The 24,182-nt window shown below is 37.1% G+C and overlaps 1 protein-coding gene across 1 annotated transcript in view; it reads right to left on the bottom strand.

Moving 5' to 3' along the window:
• GRID1 (glutamate ionotropic receptor delta type subunit 1) overlaps positions 1 to 24,182 on the bottom strand; it is a 1,121,438-nt gene that overhangs the window by 251,768 nt on the left and 845,488 nt on the right. The window contains exon 5 of the mRNA XM_044660282.1: positions 21,553 to 21,606. Within this exon, the coding sequence (XP_044516217.1) occupies positions 21,553 to 21,606 (54 nt within the window). The remainder of the gene's footprint in view (positions 1 to 21,552; positions 21,607 to 24,182) is intronic.

Consider the following 24,182-nt stretch of genomic DNA (forward strand, 5'->3'; position numbering starts at 1 on the left):
CTTCTGCCTTGGAACTAATACTTAGGAACAATTCAAAGACAGAAGGTTAAGGATTTAAAAACAATGACAATGGGGGCAGCTGGGTAGCTCAGTGGATTGAGAGCCAGGCCTAGAGACAGGAGGTCCTAGGTTCAAATCTGACGTCAGACACTTCCCAGCTGTGTGACCCTGGGCAAGTCACTTGACCCCCATTGCCTACCCTTACCACTCTTCCACCTGTAAGTCAATACACAGAAGTTAAGGGTTTAAAAAAAATTAAAAATAAAAAAAAATAAAAACAATGACCATGATGTTGATTGCTTGGTTTTGATAAATGGTTTGAATGAAGACAGCCTTGTTCCCTCAGCTTCATTGCTACTATTACTATTATTATTACTATTACTGCTGAGAATGAAAGTTGCTTAATTGATTATCCAAAAGGAACCTTGGGCAGTTTCGTAATTAATGATGTGATATAGTCGGACATTTTTCTGAAATTAAAAAAAAATCACTTTTCCTTTCATTTTTTCTTTTGTTCCTTTTCCTTCATTCTTATCTCCCTTCAGTTCTTTTTTTTCTCCCTTCTTGCTTTATTCCTTTTTAAATTTGTGTTTTCTGCTTCCTTTATTCTTTTATTTAAGCCATTTTTCCTTCAAAACTTCCTTTTTCACTTCACTTCTTTCTTCCTTTACTTCTCTCTCCCTTTCTTTTTCTCTTTTTCTCTTTCTCTTTTTTCTTAATTTAATCAAATAAGCATTTTTGAAGGTACTAACAGTCCCAATTCTGTCACTCTTACTTAGGTACATTCTAAGATACTCAGGAAAATCAAGATAGGTCAAAAGCAACTACAACATTCCCCTCCATGCCTAGTTAGGAATCTACTAAGCTTACTCTTACTTTTTCCTATGTGATAATCTTCAAATACACTTGGATATAAAATGCACAATTTTACAGTCCTATCTGTAAGGAAAGTACTTAAATTACCATAAGGATGGTCTTAAAATAGCTGATGCAGTTATTTGGAGCACAAAGTACACAACATTCTCAGTGGCTCAATAACTGGAGTCAGGACTTAGGGCAGAAGTTAAGATTAAATAAAATGGAACTTATCACAAATAATGGAGTTCCATGATCAACAAAGAAGCAACCAATCCCCTGCTGGGAAGTCAACATTCTTTAAATTGATAATGAAAATAAGAGTACAACTTCATCTCTAGACCCCCACCAGATAATTCTGTTCACTTTGGACAGTGGGGAAGGGGGAATACAAGAATTTTAGAATTGGAAAAAAAATTTAGTAATTAATTAGATCACTCTTCTTTCCCAAGATGTCTGTTAAAGCTATGATTATTGATTGATTTGTACTCTGTAATTGATTCAGGCAAATGGTCATTAATTTTCCATCGAAAAGTAAATCCAGGTGTCTCCAGACACAGTATTAGGGAATATGAACTCCTTGAAGGTAGGATATTTTTTTCTTTGTCTTATCTTTTATCCCCAGCAACATGGTTTTATCTTGGATGGGATTTCATAATCTCCCGTATAAGACCAAGTATTTTACATTGCTTTGAATTAGGATGACAACAATTCAATGACATGTGATTTCATTGAGAGTGGGTGCTTCTTCTGACTACCCAAATCATACCACATCTATCCATATTTAAAGAGATGCTTTGATTAGTTGCCATGTCCTTCCTCTTTCTCAAATCTATTATGTTGTAGATAAGATTTTGGTGCTGAATTTCTTCACACTTAGCCAAATTGTTCCACAGGAGACATAGCTCTCAAAGACCAATGAAATAATGTAATGTTATGATTAAAATTATTTTGAGGGACTGATTTATGGGTAAGAATATCAATTTATTGATTAGACTAGCATTATAAGCAATAAACTGACTGGTCAGTGGCCTTTTCAATGATCAAAGATTCTGATGGACCTCAAGACAGGTCTATAAGTAGCATTTTACAAGTTCATTATTTAGCCCCTCCCTTGAACATTCCAAGATATCTCTAATTAGCAAATAGGTAATTAGGAGGTGGTCTATCAATCCCTCTGCTCTTCCTCATACTGACAGGTAATGCTTATCACAGTTGTCACGTGTTCAGGAAAATATTATTAATATTAATAATTAATTAAAATTCTTATTAATAATGATATAATTAATAAGATTCCTGTTAGATTTTGTGAGGAACAAGTTCCAAATGACAAAAGATTCAAAAATTGTACACTGGATTGTACCTGACATCCAAGACCTCAACTCAGTAATTTTTTTTCCTAATAAACAGGGATTGGAACCTTTCTACTCAAGGGCCCTGATAGTAGAATTGATAAGGCATATGAAAAATAAAATTTCACAGTAACATGGATTTGAGAGTCTTCTGGCATCCTGAGATCTGTAGATCAGAGGAATAAACATTATGCCTTAGTCCTCCTTTTGATCTTAGAGACTTAAGGTTTCCTTGATTCAGACTTCAGAGTTTTCAAAGACAAATGAAGGAGTAGAGGACTACATGAACTTAGCAGCAGAAACAGTGGAGAAGATATGATTGCTAAGACTCAATGAGCCTGGCTAGAAAGAATGAATAGACTAGGGAGTCATTAGCAAAAAAAGAAATGAAGGGACTACTGAACTATGGCAGAGAAAAAAAAAAGTCCTTAGTAACTCAGCTCCCTCCTATGTTTCTAGTGTATTTGCATCTTATTCACTCCCATGTACTCTACAAGCCAGTGATACTGGTCTATCACTATTCCTCAAGCAAGACATTCTAACACCTGACTATTTTCACTGGCTCTCCCCATTCCTGGAATTCTGTCTCTTCTTTGTCTCTATCTTATATCTTCCTTTAAGTCTCAGTTAAACTTTTACCTTCAACAAAAAGACTTTCTTAGTCCTCCTTGATATTAGTGCCTTCTGTCTGAGACTATCTCCATTCAAAACATTTATATTTGATGTGTGCCTACTTATTTGTTTGTTATCTCCCTATTAAACTGTGAGCCTCCCATAGGCAAAAGCTATTTTGTCTTTTTTGAATCCCTTGTTGGCATAGGGTCTGGCACATAGTAATTACTTAATATAAGGTTATTGACCACTGAGATGTCTTAGGCTAGACATTTTAGACTAAAGTTGTTGTAACTGCTACTTTTTTATTAATAGAATTTCTCTAAAAGTATCCCAATCCGTCCCACCACCTCACAGAAGGCATCATCCATGAGACAGATATGTTCATGCAAATTATGTTCTCCATGTTTCCACCTTTCAGTTTACCCTCAGGTAGTAAAATACACAATGTAGTCTTCAAGTATGAAATCTATACCTGTGTATACAGTTCTCTTCTTTCCACTCATTTCACTGTTCATTATCCCATGTTCTTTCCAAGTATTTTTTTTTCTTTTTTAAATTAGACTTATGGCATAGTAGTATCCCATCATAGTCATATATTGCAATTTCCCAATTGATAGGCATCTCCTCCAGTTCCATTTCTTTGCCAAAACAAAGAGCACTGCTATAAATGTTTTGAAATATATTGGTTCTTTCCCTTTTCTCCTGATCTCCTTGAGAAACAGACCCTGCAGTGGTGTTGTTGGGTCTAAAGCTACCCACAGTTTTATAACTCTCTGCATGTAATTCCAAATTGTTCTCCAGAATGGTTGGGTCAATTCATAGCTCCACCAATAGAGATTAGTGTTCCCATTTTTCCACATCTTCAAGTATTTATTTAAGGAATATAAGTAGTTCTAAAACATCTACTCTATCCCAATTTCCTCTCCTTGTGCCGGTCTAGTAACAGTATAATAAAATACTCCACTCATTTCTTTGACCTAAGTATTTTCTGTTTCCTGGTTTTGCTTCAAATTATTTGTTAAAGGTATTATCTGGAAATACATGAAATTTAAATTAGGCTAGTGAGCTAGATCTCTGTCTGAAGTTAGAGATTTTCTTAATGTGAGACTCTAAGTTATTAGGACTGAATTTTTAACAATATGAACTACACAGAATAGCAGAGAAAGGGGCTGTATGAACCTGAGGGCCATTATGTTGCACCTACCATTCCTAATAGGGGTTGTTAATTAAATTTTTAGCTGCTGATGTGACAAAAGAAGGAGGACAGGGTGTAGACAGGTAAGACCTGGGTGTAATTCAGCTCCACCCCTTCCAGAGGAAGGAGAAGAAATAATTGAATACCACCCAGAAAGCCACCCACCAGAGTTACACAGGTGCTTTTGCAAAACTGAAAGCACAATATAAATTTCAGATTATTATTACTAACTTGAAGCTTACTCTCTAGGCAGATATTCATACAGAAAAAAAAATAAATATAATCAGGACTGATCCTTCATAGTGCTTATTACAAACCACTTTAATTATTTTCTTTGCAATAGCAAGTTGTTTGGCTCTTGGGAAGATTCAAATCTACTTGCATTTATGCTCAACTTTCTCCTTTACTTGCCAAATGAGAGTATTGCATCTCTTCTTAACACCTCATCTTTTTTTATCCCTAGAGAAAATGACAGGAAATTATGATTTTTAATTGCATTTATAATTTAAAGACTTAAGATATTACTGGAAATTTGTCCCAGGGAAAATTCAAGGATGAAACTGAATAAACAAGAGGCCTGATGTGACAGGGTTCATAACTACAAATCAGAAAGTTTACAAATTGACTATTAACACATTTTAACCCTTGCATTTGAATTAGATTAAAAAAGGTAAAGAATAGAAAAGGAACTTATTAATATTAATTATCTAATGTGTAAAAACTAGTAGATCTCTCTATATATGTAGAAATCTACTAGTTTTAGAGAGAGAGAGAGAGAGAGAGAGATAGATAGATAGATAGATAGATAGATAGATAGATAGATAGATAGANAGAGAGAGAGAGATAGATAGATAGATAGATAGATAGATAGATAGATAGATAGATAGATAGATAGATAATGACTTGCACCTCTTCCTCTGTCTGCTGGGAGAATCACTAAAATATCATGCTTCAGTTATGATCTGGTCCAACCTTAATCTGATCAAGAATCCCTTCTATGGCACACACCAGAGAAGTGGTCATCCATCCTGTTCTTGATGACTACCAGGAACTAAAAATCCAGGAAGACATGATTCAATTCAATCCACTTGGAGATAGCTTGAAATGTTACTTGGTTTGTTTTTGTTTGTTTTCACAATGATCTGTATTCTGTTCATCAGCACCTCCCTCCTGTTGCTCTTCATTCTGCCTACTAGGACCACATAAAACCAGTATAATTCTGCTGTTGCGTGACAGTCCTTTGAGTCTATGACGACATTGGTTATGTCCCCCAAAGTGTTCTCTTCTCTAGGTGAAATCTTCCTTGACTCTCCAAAATCATCCTCATATTCAAACTCTTTCATCTTTCTCTGAATCCTCCCCTAAGCACAGTCCATCTTGTCAAAATTCTTCCTAAAAGATCAAGCTCAGAAATTCAAATACCCATGTTGTTATGACAAGGACAGAAGGATAATCAACTCCTTGATTCTAGAAATTATGTGTCTCAATTCAATTAAGATAGCATAGCCTTCCATATCACTCTATTGATTGATATTCAACTTGTAGTCCTCTAAAAACCAAACAAAACAAAATGGGTCTTTTATCTTCTGAACTGTTAAATACTCCCACTTCTCTAGCCTGGAGCTATGTGTTTGATTTTTGTAAGACTTTAAATTCATTCCTATTTCCACATTCCTAAATTCCATTTTTTTTTCCTCTTCAGCTCAATAGCCTATAATCCTGGGGCCTTCTTTGGAATATGTCCTTTTAACAGTTTGTTACCTTATTCGCCCTTATGCCATTTTCAAATCTAAAAAATAAAAAATTCCCCAAACCATATATGCTTTTATCCAGCCATTGATTAAAAAATATTGGCCATAACAAAGTATGTCTCTATATAAAAAATATTGGCCACAACAAAGTATTTCTTAAAGTACATATTTTGATATATATCAATATTTTTGGTTTTTTTGCATTTTTAAACCCTTAACTTCTGTGTATTGGCTCCAAGGGGAAGAGTGGTAAGGGTGGGTAATGGGGGTCAAGTGACTTGCCCAGGGTCACACAGCTGGGAAGTGTCTGAGGCCGGGTTTGAACCTAGGACCTCCCATCTCTAGGCCTGACTCTCAATCCACTGAGCTACCCAGCTTCCCCTCCAACAGCATTTTCATGGATCATAAGATTTAAAGTTAAAAGATACCTTAGAGGTTGTCAAGTCTCACTTCTTCAATTTATAAAATAATTGTTAAAAACAAAAAACACAAAAACAAAACAAAACAAAACAAGAGAAGTTAGCTGACTTGTCCAGGGTCATACACCTAGTTAGTGCTGGATACTGAGTTCAAACATGGGTCTTCATGATTTCAAATCCCAGAGAATTATCTGATATATCACACAAGATCTCAGTCTAGTCCATAATGATATTGTAATCAATGTGAAATGATATGTGAGGGAATTAAAATATTCCAGTGTCAGGCTAGGAGTGAAATATAAGAAAACTTGAAAAGAAGCTAGGAATCAATTTGTGGAGAGATTTAAATGCAAAGAATAGGAGTTTGTATTTGATCCTAAAAGAAATGAAGAGCCTCAAGAGATGTCTGTTTGTTTGCTGGGGAAGGTGGGAAAGATCAGCCATGAGATTTAGTAAAATCACAAGCAGAACAAGGCTGTTTCCGTATCAGAGCTTCAAATGCATGTGCTCCATGTCTACTCCTCCTCATCGCCAATTTTATTATTAAAAAACCTTAGTCCCTTCAGTATTATGTCCTGATCTTGAGCTCCTTCACTATCCTGGTTGCCCTTCTCTGGGCATTCTCCCATTTGACAGTATTTTTCCAGAAAACCCAGAATGCAACACAGGATTTTGTCTCTGGTCTGACCAGGGTTGAGTACAGCATCGTGATGTTCCTGGGCTCTGGGCACTGTGGCTTTTCAGGTTAGAGTTCCAGACCTGTAACTTCCTATTTGTATTTTTATCAGACAAGTCTCTCCACTGCTTTGATCCTGTTTCTTCATCCATAAAATAGAAAAAAATATTAGCATTGCCTATTTCATAGGAGTGTTGAGAAGATCATATGAGATATTAATGTTTGTGAAAGGAAGTGGAAAGCAATAGATACATGCAAAGTATTAGATTCAATTATGAAGGATTTATGTTATTGGTCCTGGGAAATGAAGCCATTTTTATTTATATAATATAGCAAAACTAGTGCTATCAAGAACACAAAAACATAGCCCCACACTTCACACACTCTGGATTTAGGCACATAATGAAAAGATACCGGTCATTAAAGAGAGAAGAAATCAACATGAAATTTGTCAGCAACTATCAAAGATGGCCAATGAGGGGGCAGCTGGGTAGCTCAGTGGATGGAGAGCCAGGCCTAGAGACGGGAGGTCCTGGGTTCAAATCCGGCCTCAGACACTTCCCAGCTGTGTGACCCTGGGCAAGTCACTTGACCCCCATTGCCTACCCTTACCACTCTTCTGCCTTGGAGTCAATACTGTGTATTGACTCCAAGACAGAAGGTAAGGGTTTTTAAATACAAATAAATAAATAATTTTAAAAAAAGATGGCCAATGATTTAAGACATATTTCATAGTACTTCTGACAGCATTTGGAAACCAAAAGCTTTTTTTTATTTTTATATTTTACTAATAGAATTTATTTCCATGTGTCTCAGCCCCTTCCTCAACTCCCCATACCATAGAAGACATCATCCAGCACAAAAGAAAAATTTTACTGATATTAAATTTATGCCCCTCTGTTAAAGTAGCATATTTTTATAGCTCCTTCTATATGGTCTGCCTTTAACGTCCTCTCTAGCAGTTTGAGGCAGACAACAATAGGAAAACAATAAAACTGGGTATTTTTGAAAACTTTTTCAACATTTGAAACTAAAGTTGCCCCTACCAACTTGTCCAGAGGATTCTAAGAATCCTCTCTCACTAACCTCCATTGACTCCTCAGTAAAAAGAAAATTATTTGTCTCCTATATCAACTTCCAAAAGGAAGTTTCTTCTTAAAGAAAAATTCATCATTCCTTCCTTCCTTTTCCCCTCCTCCCTCCTTTCTTCTGTTTCCTCCTTCTTCCCCCTTTTATTTTCTTCTCTTTTTCCTTCATTCTGTCCTTCCTTCCTTCCTTCTTTCTTTCTGTCCTTCCTTACTTCCTTTCTATCTTCCTTCCTTCCCTTTTTCCTTCCTTCCTTCTCTATATCTCAATGATTTCCTTTCTATCTCTGTCTCTCCCTTCTTCCCTCCCCTTCTCTGTTTCTATTACTTCTTCCCTTCCTTCATTTTCTCTCTCCCTTCCTACATCTCTTATTTCCTTGCATAGTTTTTTTTTCACTTTTTATTCTTTGATTTTTTATTCCCATTTTCTTATACATTCATTTATTCATTCACTCTTCCTTTCTTGTTAAAATATACTTTTCTACTTTTTCTTCCTAGAGATGAAAAAATTGGAATTCTGTCCTCCTCTGTTTGTAAAACGTCCTCTTTTTCTCCATTCCTGATCTTTGTAAGACCATCTGTCTGGGGACAGTTTTCCTTGCTAATTCCTGCCTCCTGGTGCTGGGGTAAAAGCTTTCTTCTACCCATGCCCTTGAGGGAGGCCAACCTCTCCTTCCTTCCCTAAACATATCAGTTTAGTTTTCTATCAGATCAGGTTACCTGCCCAGAGCTGATTATTCCTGTTGCTATGAGCTGCCAGCAATTCATTTCTGACTTCATTACTGCAAACCTAGATTTTTATCTGTAATAAACGTGTCCCCAAGGTATTTAAGCAGCTATACTTATGTTTAGCATCTTATACTCTAAGAAGCTCAGAGTAAAATTCCTATTTAAAATACAGTGAACAAGGTCGATATGGCCCAACAGAATGAGCTCTCAACCAAAGCAAGGGGCCCCAGCACCCCACTCCCACCAACTCCCTCAGCCCCCAGCTCAGTATCTGACCTATTTCTGCTTTGTGAATCACAAGGGATTTTCTACAGCAAACCACATTTTAAGGTCACAAAATGGACTGATTTGTGCGGAGAATAGCAGATCCCAATGTGTTTTTTGTTTACTGCTAGCATTTGACTTGGTAGGGGGAAAAAAAGAAGCCTTGAAGATCTTTTTCCTAAAAGAAGTCTTTTATGTGTAGGTCAATACATGCCACACTGACATTATTACAGCTGTGTTACAAAGCTTGTTTCCCTTCATATATGCTAAGTAAAAGCATCAACCCTGTTGAGGGTTTGTAGATCACTGAAAGTCTGAATTTTTTATGTAGAATGTAAGCTCTTTGAGAGCAGGATACATCCCCTTTCTATTTGTATCCACTGACCCTGGAAGCAATAGGTTTTTGTAAATGCTTCATTGTTTTAAAAAATAAATATATTGAACTAAATAATCTCTAAAGTAGCTAGGTCACCTAGTGGATAGAGGGCATGGTGAAGAGTTAGGTAGATTCATCTTCGTGAGTTCAAATCTGGTCTCGGCACCAGCTGTGTGACAATAGGCAAGTCACTTATCTATGTTTGCTTCAGTTTCCCATCTGTAAAATGAGCTGGAGAAGAAAATAGCAAATCACTCTAGTAACTCTACCAAAAAAACCCCAAATGACATCACAAAGAGTCAGATGTGACTAAAAACAACTGGACAAAAACACTAATTAATCTCTAAGGTTTTTTTGCCCTCTAAATTCTATAAAAATGTTCTTTTAGGAGTATAACCATAGCTTTTGGCCAAGAGCACAGGTTTAGAGCTGTAAGAAATCTGAGTAGTCATCTACTACCCCAACTTTCTCACTGAATCCTGAGGAGATTACATGATTTGGCCAGGGTCATACTTTGACATTTATGTCAAGACCAGGAATTTTACTATGTTCAGTGATTCCAGATGCCATCCTCCAAAACTCCACATTGTGTTTTTTTTCCATAGTTCCACCATGGACACCTCTGTCATCTAGTAAACATGGAAGGTTTTTTATAATGGCGTCATTGGAAAGGTAGCTATCATCATCTAATTCTTCACCAAAATGGAAAACAGTTTCCTATTTTGGTTCCATGTACATTCTGAACTCTTGGTTTGGTTACCTAGTTTCCTATTTTTTTTTATTTCCTAAGTTGTAGGCATCTGTTTCTAAAGCAGGAGGGAGTTGTTCATGGTAGTTCGAGGCAAGATAAAAAATTCTGTAATGTTCCTTGTGCTAGGCTTTTGGGACACAAATGCATTCTTATTCTCAAAGAGCTTACAATCTAATAGAAGTCAAATGGTGGATACAATTGTGGGTAACTGGGATACTGAAAAGCCTTTACACTGTCTTTGAAAATAAATTTGGAAATTTTAGTATAGAGCAATTATTCTCAAAGAGAGAGAATGGGACAGGGAATCCATACCATGAATCCAAAGGAAAGGTTTCATCCCTAGAATTGTGTAATCAATCAAATGTTAAAAAACATGAATGAAATCCCATCCTTCCAAAAGTAGGCAATTTTAAGTGATCATTATAAGCAATTATCTATACTAAAATCAAACCTACTCTTATTACCTAATACTTCCCAATTCTGCCCCCTTGGTCCAATTCCTTGACCTTTAGTCAGGAAACTAGACAGGATAAATATTTTTAAAATGGAATGGCTAGCACTTGAAAAACTAGATTAGATACCAGAGGGTATCATAAGAAATAAAAAGTGAAAATGCCAAACTAGAATAGATATGGTGAGAGGACCATAAAAATGCAGCTGTACTCAAGTAGAATGGATTTTCTTAAGAAGTAGTAGGCTCTTCATCATTAGAAGGTAGCAGTCAAATGATCACTTATTGGGTATAGCATGGTGAGAACTACCTTTTTTTTCCTATGGATAATACTAGATGGCCATTTATATCTTTTCCAAATCTGAAATGTTGTGATAGTGCAATTGCGTGATTCTCATTTTGAGAGCCTGATAGCAGCAGTTGAACAATCTTAGCCATATATTCCAAAAAACCTTGAGGAAGGAAAGCATGCTTACAAGTGAAAGAGAAGTGGTGAGAATGTTAGTGGTGGCTGTAATGGAGGATAGAGGGAGAGAGAATTTCAGTTGGTAGATATTTAGGAGGGAGTGTATTCAAGGGATGAGGGAACGATGACCTGTATTGAATGCAGACAATACTTTTCAACTTCACCACGAAGCTTAGGTTTGTCAAGCTTTAGTAGCTCAAAAACTATTTTATCTGCTGCAAATGAATCTTGGGATCCAATTATTTAGGGTAGTGAAGCAGAGAACAGTTAAAGAATTCTCTCCTACCCTTTGGAACAGAATGATATTGGTTTGGGATTACTCCATCAACTCAATAAGGCAAAATAGCCTAAGTCAACTTAATAGTTCATGGGATCATAGTTGTACAGCTCAAAGGGAAATCAGAATGCAAGAAGCCAAATCCCAATCCTATACATACATTTTACAGATGGGGAAACTGAGTTCCAAGGAGTCGACTTGTCCAAGATCATATAGATATTAAATGGCAAGTGCAGATTTTGAATTTGGGTCCTTTTAGCACAGTTACTACATTCTCAACTGCTTAACATTACCTCTTTTTACAAATTTCAGTAGAAGATAAAGGGGGACCAAAATAGGGATTGTTTGAAAAACTGAATTGAGACCAAGGACATTTCAGGAACCTCTCTTGCCTATCTTACTCTGTTTTCTGTCACTGTTTTACTTGTTTTTGTCTTGGCATTGGAAAATATGGCTTTTGCCTTTACATCCAAGGATTTGTATGCCATCTTTTCCAAATTTGCAACTTGGTAAGAAGAGTTAGAATTCAAATTTTGATTTGGGAACAGAATTCCAGAGATTGGGAGATGAAAGAGTCCTCAGCAACAAAAACAAGAATCTGTTCTCTAACATTTCCAAAAAATAGAAAGCTAGAACTCTGGAAAAATGAATCTATTAGCAACCTGTTAATTTTGAGACAAATCTAATTGTTAGGAAGAGTGTATGTTTGTGTGTATGTGCACAAATACACATGCAAAGATGAATAATCATGCATGTGGTAAATGTAGGGGATTTGCATTTCCCCTTGACATTAAATCTAAACCATCCTCTGTAATTTGCACCCATTGATCCTGGTTCTATTCTTTGGAAACAAACATAAGAAGGCTAATTCTTTTTCCACATTTCAATTCCTTAAATACAAGAAGGCAGTGCCCATATGTATACTCCCCCTTAGATCTTCTCTTCTATAGCCTCATCATCCCCAGTTCCTTCAACCAATCTCTCTCTGTCTTGGCCCCAGGATCCTTCATCATTCTTTTTACTGTCTTCTTTATGTTTCCAAGTCATCAATATCTTTCCTAAAATACCATGCCCAGGCAAAAGCTCAAAACTCTAAATGTGGTCAAACTAGGAGAGCACCCAGCTGTAGTATGACCTACTTTGACCTAGAAACAATGACTCTTAATGTCAAAGAAGACTAAAATACTATTGATGGGTGTCATAACACATTCATGAGTTGGCAGTCCTATAAGTTACTATCTACAAGATCAGGTCTTGGAACTCACCTTCTTTGAACCATTACAAAATGGAGATGATAATCCCACCCATCTCAACCATCTCAGCAGGTTATTATAAGGCAAATGCTTTGTAAATCACAGAGTTGGTTGTTATTATTCTGTACCCTATGTGTATCTGATTCTGTTCTCACTTCTATACCAGGCTTAATAATTATCCAGACTGGCAAAGAAGGTGTAATGACAGGGTATGGTAGGGTGCTAATAAAGCCCTTCCAGCGCATTTGATTGAATGCAGCAGGTTTATCTGAATCAAGCAAGGATCCATTTGCTGGAAAAGCAATGGATGAAACTGCCATCAGGTAGAGGCACTAACCTTTCGTTTTCAGACACGTTTGCTGTACGTTGTAATTAAATCTATTTTTAAAGCACCGAGGGTGTCAGGGCTGCCTTCGCTGGGGATCGTTCTGTCAAAACTCTGTAAGACGACAGTGTACTTTTCGGGCACAATTGACTCATGTCGAAAAACATGGAGTCTGAAGCCAGGACAACAGTGATGGCTCTTTCTGAACCACTTTTCCTGGTAAAGATTTCTAAGCTGATTGGAAATGAAGCCAGTGACCTAGAGTTCCTATGACAGAAACAAGCTGATCAACCAGGCTATCAGACAGTAACAGCCTCACAGGGGTGGCAGTGAAGGAAGCTGAAATAAGGGGTTGGAGGCCTTTTTACTAATATCTACACTCTCACTCGAGCAATCAAGCAGATAACTCTGTTAGCGAGAACAAAGAAGGAAAGTAAATATCTGAGAACATCTTCCTAACACAGCTTATAATTAGTTACATGGATCCAGGTGTAGAGGGTCCAATCATGTTCCTAAAACACAAGTTTCAGCAAGAAAAGGCAGGTGTAACAAGGTTTGCCTTTGAGGCAAATCTTATTATATTAGACTTCTATCTTTTGTTAGATCAGATATATCTTATTATAACTTGTTAGATGAGACCTGCCCTAATCCCCCTGCACCATCATTAGGAAAAGATGGGCTGTCATTTAATCAGATGAATCCCTGGGTTTTCTAGATTAAAGTTGAGAAAGCCAACTCTTTTCCCTTAGAGGAATGGAAGCTTCTCGCTTAGCCCTCCCCACTCCAACCCCAACATCTGTGCAGCAATACAGACCCTACCCTGAGAGATGCTAAATTGGCTGAAGTATTTCCTAAAAAAAAAAAAAGCAATTTCCTTATGCATAATGAAACCTTTAAAGAGTAAAACCTCACTAATTAGGACAGCAAATACCATTTCAGTATGATTCCAGTTTACTGAGTGGATTTGGGTACATTCACAAAAGTGGGACTGGCAGCTTTGTAAAGAAATACATTTCATGTCTATCACTAGAAATGGGAAAAAGGGGGGATGGATAGATCAATGGATAAATGAATAAAAAAATAGCAGTTCTTCTAGAGTTGATGAGAAGAGCCCATGGACATGACTGCATGCTACCGTCTGGCTGTTTCTTCATACTAGGAGGCTTTTACAAGAGTGAGGGAAGGCAATAATTTGGAACACACCAAAACCTCATGTTGTCCTCCTTTTTAATCCCTCACTCCTTCCAAAGTTCAGCTCAAGCACCATCTACTGCAGGAGTTTTCCCCCTGATATCTCTAACTGCAAATAGAAGAATCCTTAACCTCTTGTATCATGAATCCCTGTGGCCATCAGATGATGCCTAAGGTCCCCCTTTTTTTTAAAAAACCTTAACTTCTGTGTATTGGCTCCTAAGTGGAAGAGTGGTAAGGGTAGGCAATGGGGGTCAAGTGACTTGCCCAGGGTCACACAGCTGGGAAGTGTCTGAGGCCGGATTTAAACCTAGGAACTCCCGTCTCTAGGCCTGACTCTCAATCCACCGAGCTACACAGCTGCCCCCCTAAGGTCCCTTTTTCTAAATGATAATTTAAAATAAAATACAAAGGCTTACAAAAGAAAAGTCATATTGAAATTGTTATTAAGATATATTTAAAAATAAAAATTCACCTCAGATTATAAACCCCTACCTAAAGTCTCCCCCAAAATTAACTTGTACTTATTTTGTATATTGCTTGTATTTACCTATATGGACACACCTTGTCTCTTATGATAAAATGCAATGTCTTTGAAGGCAAGGAACTGTATCATGATCAACCCAGCACTTGACATGATCATTTCTACCAAGCTCTTTTCCCTCCTGGGAGTAACGGGTACCTGGATTCCAATCATGTTGCTAATAGAAAAGAGCATCCTGCAGTGGCCTGGCTTTTTTTTTTCCTATTGGTAGAAAACCCATCCTATTTCTCTTCTCTCTTCAGATGACCCAAAGGGGAAAAATAAATCTAGAGTCAATAAATGTTGGGTTCTAGTTCCTGATTCATAATGAAAAATTCTTAGACATTGGTATGACTTGCTGAAAGTATAACATGACTTGAAAGGCACTTAAAATAGTGATGAGTAAAAGAGAAGAGGGCACAGGGCAAATATCTCAGATATCTCACTGTGGAGCAAAAGTAGCAACATCATCACCTGAAAAACACCCACTTCAACATAGCTGTCCTTTTTCCATTGTGTGGTATTGGAAGATCTATGAATGGTGCCTTGTGCATACAGTAATCCTCTTTTCCTTTACAAGTATTCTTAGGCAGTTTTCATAGTATTTGAATGAGTACTACTAAATAACATGACAAAAATTAAGTAGAAAATTGTAATTTGTAATAAAAATGTGCCACTTTCCCCATCCCCCCAAACAAGGATTGCTATGGCACATAACTTAAAGGCAATTCCAGATAAATCATGTGTATTTGGAATTGTGAATGTTATATAACATTGGAAATAATCTTTTAAAAAATCCCTCATTTACTACTTATTGAGCTCCCACTCTTCTTAAATATTCTTGAGAATGTTCTTGCCATTTTTCCCGATGGCCTCATGCATCCCTTTTTCCTTTTGGAATCATTCTTCAAAATCCCCTCCTACAGGACCCTTTCCTGACCACTATTAGGAGACCCTAATGAAATCAGCTTCAACAAACTTGTAACAGCCCACTATTGTTCACAGAACATTGACTTAGGGAGTAAGATACACCATGTATAGGAACATGCTTCATAACCTTTATAGTAGTCTAATCTAGACATCCTTAAAGCTATTCTATTTCCCACTGCCACCAGCAGTCCCATTCCTGCTTTTTTGGGGGGGCAGATAATCAAATCTATACTAGGGCACCACCTTTTTACCTGGAAAGGGTGTGTTAGTTGATTGCCAAATGGATAAACTCACCATTTTTGTGACTTCACAGATACTCTTCCCTGACCTCTACTCTATATATCTTTCCTCATAATAGAATATAATATATGTGGGGCCACTTTCCATCTTAGATCTTCTGTGTTCAGCATAATGCCTTGAGCATAGTGTTTAATAAATGTTTTTAATTGATTTATTTACTCTGGATATGTTCCAAATCCTTTGATACTTCAATGGATTTATGAACACAATAATATAAATACTTGCTCTAGGGGTGTATATTACAACTCATCCATGCCTTCTTAGATTGTAACTATTATTAATGTATTCTCATAAGTCATCAATAGGACATTCTGGAGGGAAGAGAGGGGAGAGAGACAGACAGACAGACAGACAGAGACAGAGACAGAGAGAGACAGAGAGAGACAGAGACAGATAGAGACAGAGATAGAAAGAGACAGAGAGACAGAGACAGAGACAGAGAGACAGAGAGATTAGAATAGTATTGGGAATCTGTCAGGAGATTTTATAGTATAGATCATTAAGTTTTTACTTACACAGACAAGATGGAGTCTATTGAGTGAGTAAGACTAATGGTGGCCAGAAATAATAAACCAAGAATTGGGTGGAAATCATGAAAAGGAAAGATAAGTTTGAACAGGGAATGTGATCAGGAAAAGAACTTGGAAGTGAGACATATGTTAGGTGTTTCTCTAAAGCAAGATGGGCAGAAGTGGGTTACAAATAGATCCTAGACTAATCAAGATAATGAGGAATCATGGTAGAGAGCATAGGAGGCATATACTGGTCAGTTTGGTTAGATAAGAGATCTTTTAAAGATACAGTTCTTGAATATCCAACAATAATTCTTCAGTTTTATTTTTAAAAAACCTAATATGCTTTTCCATAAATTTTAGCAAAGCTCATTTGAAATATGCAACTTGTTTCTCTTATGGACTTAAAGGGAAGAAATGGTGGGTTTTAGGATAATCTAGGTAAAGTCTGGTGACAAGAGTAGACAGAGTAGATCTCCTCTTACCAATTTTGGGGTATTAATCAAGCAAGAGAAAATAAGGTGAAGAATATATATTCAAATATTGCAAATCCATAAGATGGGAATAAAGCTATATTTCCTCTGTTTTTGTCTAGAATGGTATTTCCCTATCAGCTTTAAAACAAAAAAAATTGCTTTGTTATTTTTTCTTAAATATTTTTGCAACATGGGCTCCTTAGACAGTCTGAAGAAACTTACTGACCCCTTATCAAAATGATTTTTTTTAAACCCTCACCTTCCATCTTGGAATCCATACTGTGTATTGGCTCCAAGGCAGAAGAGTGGTAAAGGTAGGCAATGGGGGTTAAGTGACTTGCCCAGGGTCACACAGCTGGGAAGTGTCTGAAGCCAGATTTGGATCAAGGACCTCCCATCTGTAGGCCTGGCTCTCTATCCACTGAGCCACCCAGCTGACCCCCCACTCCAGAATATGTTTTTAAAAGAATAAAACAAATCTGTAGGATCACAAAAAATAATGGAATTAAGCAATTGATTTTGTCTTAATTATTCATAAACCCTGCTTGAACACATGATTGGGGATGTAGACTTGAAAAGACTACACCAATATAACTATCAATAATATGTAAATAAGTCTTGCTTGATGACACATGTTAAAACCAGTGGAAATGCATGAGGGCTATGGGGGGAGGTACTTGGGAAGGGGTAAAGGAGAAAGTAAGAACATGAATCAGGTAACCATGGAAAATTTTTCTAAAAAAAATTTAAAAAATTAAAAAAAAGAAATGCAAAAGAAAAACATATGACATCACTTATCACATGTATATATGGGTATGCGATTTGGGAGTTTAGGCTTTAAAAGATTGCTCTGTAGCTAAAATGAATAATATGGAATCAGGTATCAAGCGATAAGATTTGTACAATCCAGTGAAATTGCTTGTCAGCTCTTAGAGGAGGGAGGGAGGGAGGAAAAGAAAGCGAATCTTGTAAATATGGAAAAATATTTAAAAATAAGAAAAAGAAATCAACATAAACCCCAGTTTAAGGATCCCTGGTCTAGAGTAATTAACAACACAAACATGCAAAAAGATTTTATAGTTGAATCTTGGAATATTCTTACAGTGATCTGGAAAGGAAAGGAAGAGACTAAGACAGGTGGTATTGTCAGTTATACAGGGAGATTTTAAATGTATTTATGTGTGTGTTAGCCTGATTTTGTTTGACTAAGAACAGATGATGGAATTTTGTGTATATGGAGAATATGTACACACATACATGCATGTACCCATACATATATATGTGTGTATCCATATATATACATAAACATATACAATACACATATATTTAGTCATTTGTTACTCTGTATACACATGACTATGTTTGTACATAGATAGATAGTCACATCCTCTCATACTTCCATCATCTATTCTTATTCAAACAAAATCAAGCTATAAAAGTCACTCTGGAATATATTACAACGTGAAAGCCGAGCTCTTACTAACCAAAATCATTACATAAGGAAAAGCAAATTAAGAATACTTGTCAACATGGGTTTAGATTTAATCTGGGATCATCCAGAAAGAAAACCAGAAACTTCTTTGCCTACTGCCAATAATCGTGGAAAATTTTCATGGCTAATAAATGCAGAAAGTCTAAGATGATGTCATAGAAAAAAGCAACTAATAATAACAAGAAGATTATTTTCCACTTGAGCCATATGGTGATAGAAGAAGAGAGTAAAACATATGTCCAGGGTATTCAGAATGTGTCTGTATTTAATACTTAAGGGAGCTGTCTCTAAGAAAAATAATTGACTTTATATAGAAGAGCATTTACTGAATAGCACTCTATTTCAATACTCCAATAGAACATGATTTCATTGGTATGGCTAATGGAGATTGCAACCCTTTCTCATTTTTATGGATGGCTTTTGTGAATTTATATAGCTAAACACATTCATCACCTAATTGATGGTTGGCGTTTATATAGCAAACTAAGGTTTACAAGGTGCTTCATATATATTATCTAATTTGACCTTCATAACAACAATGCTGTTATTATTCCCATTTTATAGATGAGACAACTGAGCATCAGAGTTGTTTACTGGGTTTCCTAATATTGCACAGCTAATAAACTTTTAAGTAGAGATAAAAAAAAAACCCAGTGCTGAAATCATGCATAGCATGCTCTTTGAAATGCGGTCAATACTGCCTACTAAGAAAATCATTTCTTCCAGCCATAAGCCTAAATGTCATATATGTTACAGAATCAGAATCTCTCAGTCAGATATCTTACAAAATGTTTTTCAAAAGGTGTCAATAACTGAGCCAAGATAAAGGCCTTTATCCCCAAATTTCACTAGAACCTAATCTAAACCTGAGAGTTGGTAGCATCTTTTCACTGGAGACAGAATTTGGCCCCAGGGGCTAATTAAGGAAGGGAAGAAAGACTTGGAGCTTCCTCTAGGTTTGTATGAAGCAGGAAAAGGTATTTATTCTCACATGATGAGAATCAAGGTTTGTGGGAAGCCAGTGTATATTCATCTCCCTCTCTACATAACTCATCTAGAGAATGAATGGGGTCCTTTAAGTTTTCCTCCAAATGAATATCTTATCTTCCCTTTTCATAAACATGTAATGAGCTATCATGGGTGTAACTGTGACTGAGTGATTGGGACTTTGCTCCAGAGCAACAACATTATGAGGTGCTTATAACTTTTAGATCCTTTAAACATCAGGGGAGAAGAAAACTGAAATTAGTACCTCATTTGCAAGAATAATTAGTTAAAATATGAAGCTACAAGTTGGTTCCCTAACTATTTTGGCCTACCGCCCCCTTTCCAGAAAAAAATATTACTTAACCCCCTGGAAATTAATTTTTTAAAATTTTAATGGTAATTAATAGGAAAGATAAATGCACCTGTGGCCATCACTGCACCCCTCCCCTGCATTGCTGCAGCACCCACCAGGGGGCGGTAGCACCCACTTTAGGAGTCACTGGTCTACACCCTTACTCTAAGATAGTTATATCCCTCCCACTCATGCCTGCTGTCTGTCACCTCTAATTGTCGGCCACCTAACAGTGGCTTCATAGTACCCTAAGTCCTTTGTCACTCTACTGCATGACAATGTCCCAACATCAATCTGTCCTTCAACTAAATCTGTCTTTAAAACTCAATGGGAGGACTTAATAAATTATATTTGATAGCATTTTCCTTGAACACATTTTGTGATATACATTGTGTACAATGACTCGAATCCATAAGTCCTTAGGTATGAGATGAAATGAAATTAGAGGGATATTCGGACATTGCTGTAGCTATAATTTTGGTGTCAAGACCAGGTATCACCTAATGTATTCCTATCAGAATGAGGCTGCCTAGTTATTCAGACTGGGAGATGGCAAAATGAATTGTCCATAACTCATGGAATCCCAATGGAAACCTCATTTTGATACCAAATAGGAGTGAACCCTAATATTGAGTGGACAGGTAGAAAGAGAAGAGGAGTGAGGGAGAGAAAATTAAAGATGGAGAGAGAAACAGAGAAAGGAAAGGAGTGGAAAGAAAGCAATGGGAGGGGTAGAGACAAGAGGAATAGGAAAGGCAGGTAAAAGGGAGAAGGGAAATGGGAAAAGGAAAGAAAGAAATATATGGGAAATATATAGGAAATTTATGGAAAATATAGGAAAAAAAATCATAGTCAGAGAAGGAGGGAAAAAAATCAAAAAATGTCTGGCATTCAGAATACATCTCCTCCTCCTTAGAGTTTAGCCACCATTGTGAGAATTATAACAGTTATTCTGGGGATTCTGCAGGGGTTCACATACAACCTGAATGAAACATCAAAAAACAAAACCCACCCTCAGGTCAATGACTTTGGGTGTCTCTGAGAACAAAGAGAATCCTGTTCTTTGGGGCCTGGGGAGAAGCTGATAGAACTCAGACCATCAGACGATTAGGAGGTTGCACGTGGTCCCATGAAGCCCGTTACTAAAGGGAAGGATGGATGAGATGTCCCCTCTGTTAATTACATAGTGTTACGTACTATAAAAGTGCCACGAGGTAAATGGATAGTTGCTTTAAATGTCTATGACTGCTCGAGATAAAAAGAGCACCTAATAAGATGTGGATTTATGGAGGAAAGCTCTGAAAAGTAGACCCAGGAAGCAAACCGTTTCCTGATAGTATCTGAACAATTATTAGAATAAACCAAGGAATTCTTTGCAACTATTTGAGCCGAGCTAATAGAGAACAATGCATCATAAAAGAATGAATTACCTCCATCATAAACCTGGCTTCTCCTGGAATGAAGCTATTAGCAATTGATCAGTTAATTTAGGAGCTGCTAATAATCTCAGCTCTACAGAAAAAAGGCGAGTAGTAAAAGGACCAACTGGAGTCTGATATCAATTAATATTGTGCCTACATCCCAAGTCCTCCGCCCTTGTCATTGATTAGCAGGAGGATCCCGGGTCCTGGAGACTCTGACTACATCTCTGCTTGGATGTGGTTAGAATTTCACTCCCATCCCCAAAACATACATATTCACACACACACAAATACAAATATACACAAATACACATATGCGAGGGCAAATGTACTTTCATAAATATTCCCAACTGTAGTTTAAGCTGGAGGAAATGAGAAAATGGCTTTCAATTGCTCCCAAACCATCATTCCTGGGGCAATGTTTGACTGTCTGGGCCATGATGCCAACCATAACAAGGTGATGAGCATTCAGTGGGGAAAGGAGAAATAAGCCCAGGCTAGAACTACCAAGCCTATGGACCCTCTTACCTCATTCACAAACACCCAGTGACTGTCCTTAGAAGCCAAGTTGGTTTCCACTGCCTGTAGGAAAAAGAAAAAGATAGTGAAAAAGTTATACCCACTGGAGAAGATATATTGTCTCCTAGGAGTAGCATTGCCAGCTTTGGCCAAGTGGGCATTATGTTTGGATGTGACCATATCACTTAAGCTCAGGTGGGCTGGCCCCCTAAAACCAAATTAGAAGCTTCTTGATATCTATTTTTTTTTAATTGCAAGGAAAAAAAACAGCTTGTTCAAATTTCCTAGGACATCAGAATTATTTAAAACCAGAAGGGACCTCAGTGGTCATTTGGTTTGATCCTTCCCTCAATTACAGATGAGGAAACTGAGACTTAGGACAGTAGCTTGCTTAAGAAATGTGTCGAAGGCAGGATATATCCTTGCATCCAAAGACTCTTGAATAAGGGTTCTTTCTATTATACCATACTAGAAGAATGCGAAATAAATGTGGGGCAACATCCCACCAAGGACCCAGGAATCCATGAATCCTACCCATGTCTCATGTGTTGTTGTTTAGTTGTTTTAAGTTGCATCTGACTCTTTGTGACATAATTTAGTTTTTTTTTTTTTTTTTTTTTTTTTTGTAATAATTGAGTGGTTTGGCATTTTCTTCTTTAGCTCTTTTTCACAAATGAGGAAATCAAGGCAATTAGGCTTAAGAGACTTGGTCAAGGTCACATATCTTGTAAGTGTCTGAGGCCAGATTTGAACTCAGGAAGATGAGTCTTCCAGACTCCAGACCCAGCATTCTCTCAACTGTGCTCCATACCTGCCTGCAAGTCTCATGCACTACCTCAATAATAAGGTTTTTCCATAAAAGTCATGATAACCTTAAAAATAGGAACTAACCCCTCAAAGTATGGATGGTCCATATTTTTCTTCTATTCTGCCAACTTAACTCTTACCCTTATCTATTCTCCTTATTCTCCTATTCTTATCTTATTCCCCTTCATATCTAAAACCAACTCTGATAGTTCCCCAGACAGTGGGCTGAGCCACAATGTCAGAAAGCAAAATAAATAAATAAATAAATAAATAAAAGCAAAATTAGATCATGTAAGCAATGCACAAAAAAGACAAAGAGCAAATATTACTTATCACTACTTTTATTTATTTATTTATTTGTTTGTTTGTTTGTTTATTTGTTTGTTTGTTTTTAAACCCTTATCTTCCATCTTGGGGTCAGTACTGTGTATTGGCTTCAAGGCAGAAGAATGGTAAGGGCTAGGCAATAGGGGTCAAGTGACTTTCCCAGGGTCACACAGCTGGGAAGTGTCTGAGGCCAGATTTGAACCCAGGACCTCCCATCTCTAGGCCTAGCTCTGAATCCACTGAGCTACCCAACTGCCCCCTTATCACTACTTTTAACACAACTCTTATAGAATCCTGGCAGATGGACAAGAGTATATCTGGCCTCTTCTTTCCTTTCTTGGATTTGTCCCATTGCAAGAACATTAACTTTTTTTTTTTTGGTTTTAAAAAATTCTGTAAGATAATTTATTGTTTAATTGTCATCATTTTTATTTTTTTCAAAAATTATCTTTTATATTTATTAATAGCTCTCATTTCCTGAAATATTCATCCATCCCCTCTCCCAGACAGCCACCTCTTATAACAAGGAAGAAATAAAAAAAGAGAGAAAGAGGGAAAAAAGAGAAAAACAGATCAGCAAAACCAGCCAACACAACTACCAAGTCTGACATTATATGGAGGATTTTCTATCCAGGGTCCCCCACCTCTGTTGGGTATCAAAACAGAGTCCAATAATTCTGAGAACTTCCAACCTCATAGAAACACATTTGCCAGAAAGAAACACTGACATCTACTATGGTATTAAAAGGTACCCCTAATTGTTATCTAGCCAAGCCCTATGTAGACAAATGCTTAGTGAAAAAAAAATGGTACCAGTCACAATGAGCATTTCCCCAAGAGAAGGATGAGGATTCTAAGTTGGTGAGACACATGACTGACCATATCACTCCTCACTGCTCAGGAGAACCAAGTAAATAATGGGAACAAAGGTCAGGCAGTCAATAAACATTTATTAGGTGCTTCCCATGGTCCAGGCACTGTGCTAAACACTGGGGACACACCAAAGGGCAAAAGACAGACCCTGCTCTCACACTTACAGTGAAATAGGGAAGATGCCATGCGAAAAAATTGTCCAACGGCCTCAGCCACTTCCCAGCTGTGTGACCCTGGGCAAGTCACTTGACCCCCATTGCCCACTCTTACCAATCTTCCACCTATGAGACAATACACAGAAGTACAAGGGTTAAAAAAAAAAACTGTCCAAATAAGGTCTAGAGCAGGTAAAAGGGCCACAAGGCCATTGATATCTGTCACATATTTCCTTCTCATCTGAGGCTTGGAGAAATTTTCTTGGAGAAATCTTCCTTCAAAACATAGATCAGGTACTACTTATGGAGAACTTGCCCTCCACCCACTATATTGTTAGCATGAAGTCCCAGATTAAATTACTTTGATTAACTTTGAACATGCTTTCATTCACTCCCTCCAGTATGCATTTTTACATGCTACATTCTCTCTCTCTCTCTCTCTCTCTCTCTCTCTCTCTCTCTCTCTCTCTCTCTCTC

The sequence above is a fragment of the Gracilinanus agilis genome, chromosome 2, assembly GCF_016433145.1.
Source record: "Gracilinanus agilis isolate LMUSP501 chromosome 2, AgileGrace, whole genome shotgun sequence".
In the NCBI taxonomy this organism is placed as follows: Eukaryota; Metazoa; Chordata; class Mammalia; order Didelphimorphia; family Didelphidae; genus Gracilinanus; species Gracilinanus agilis.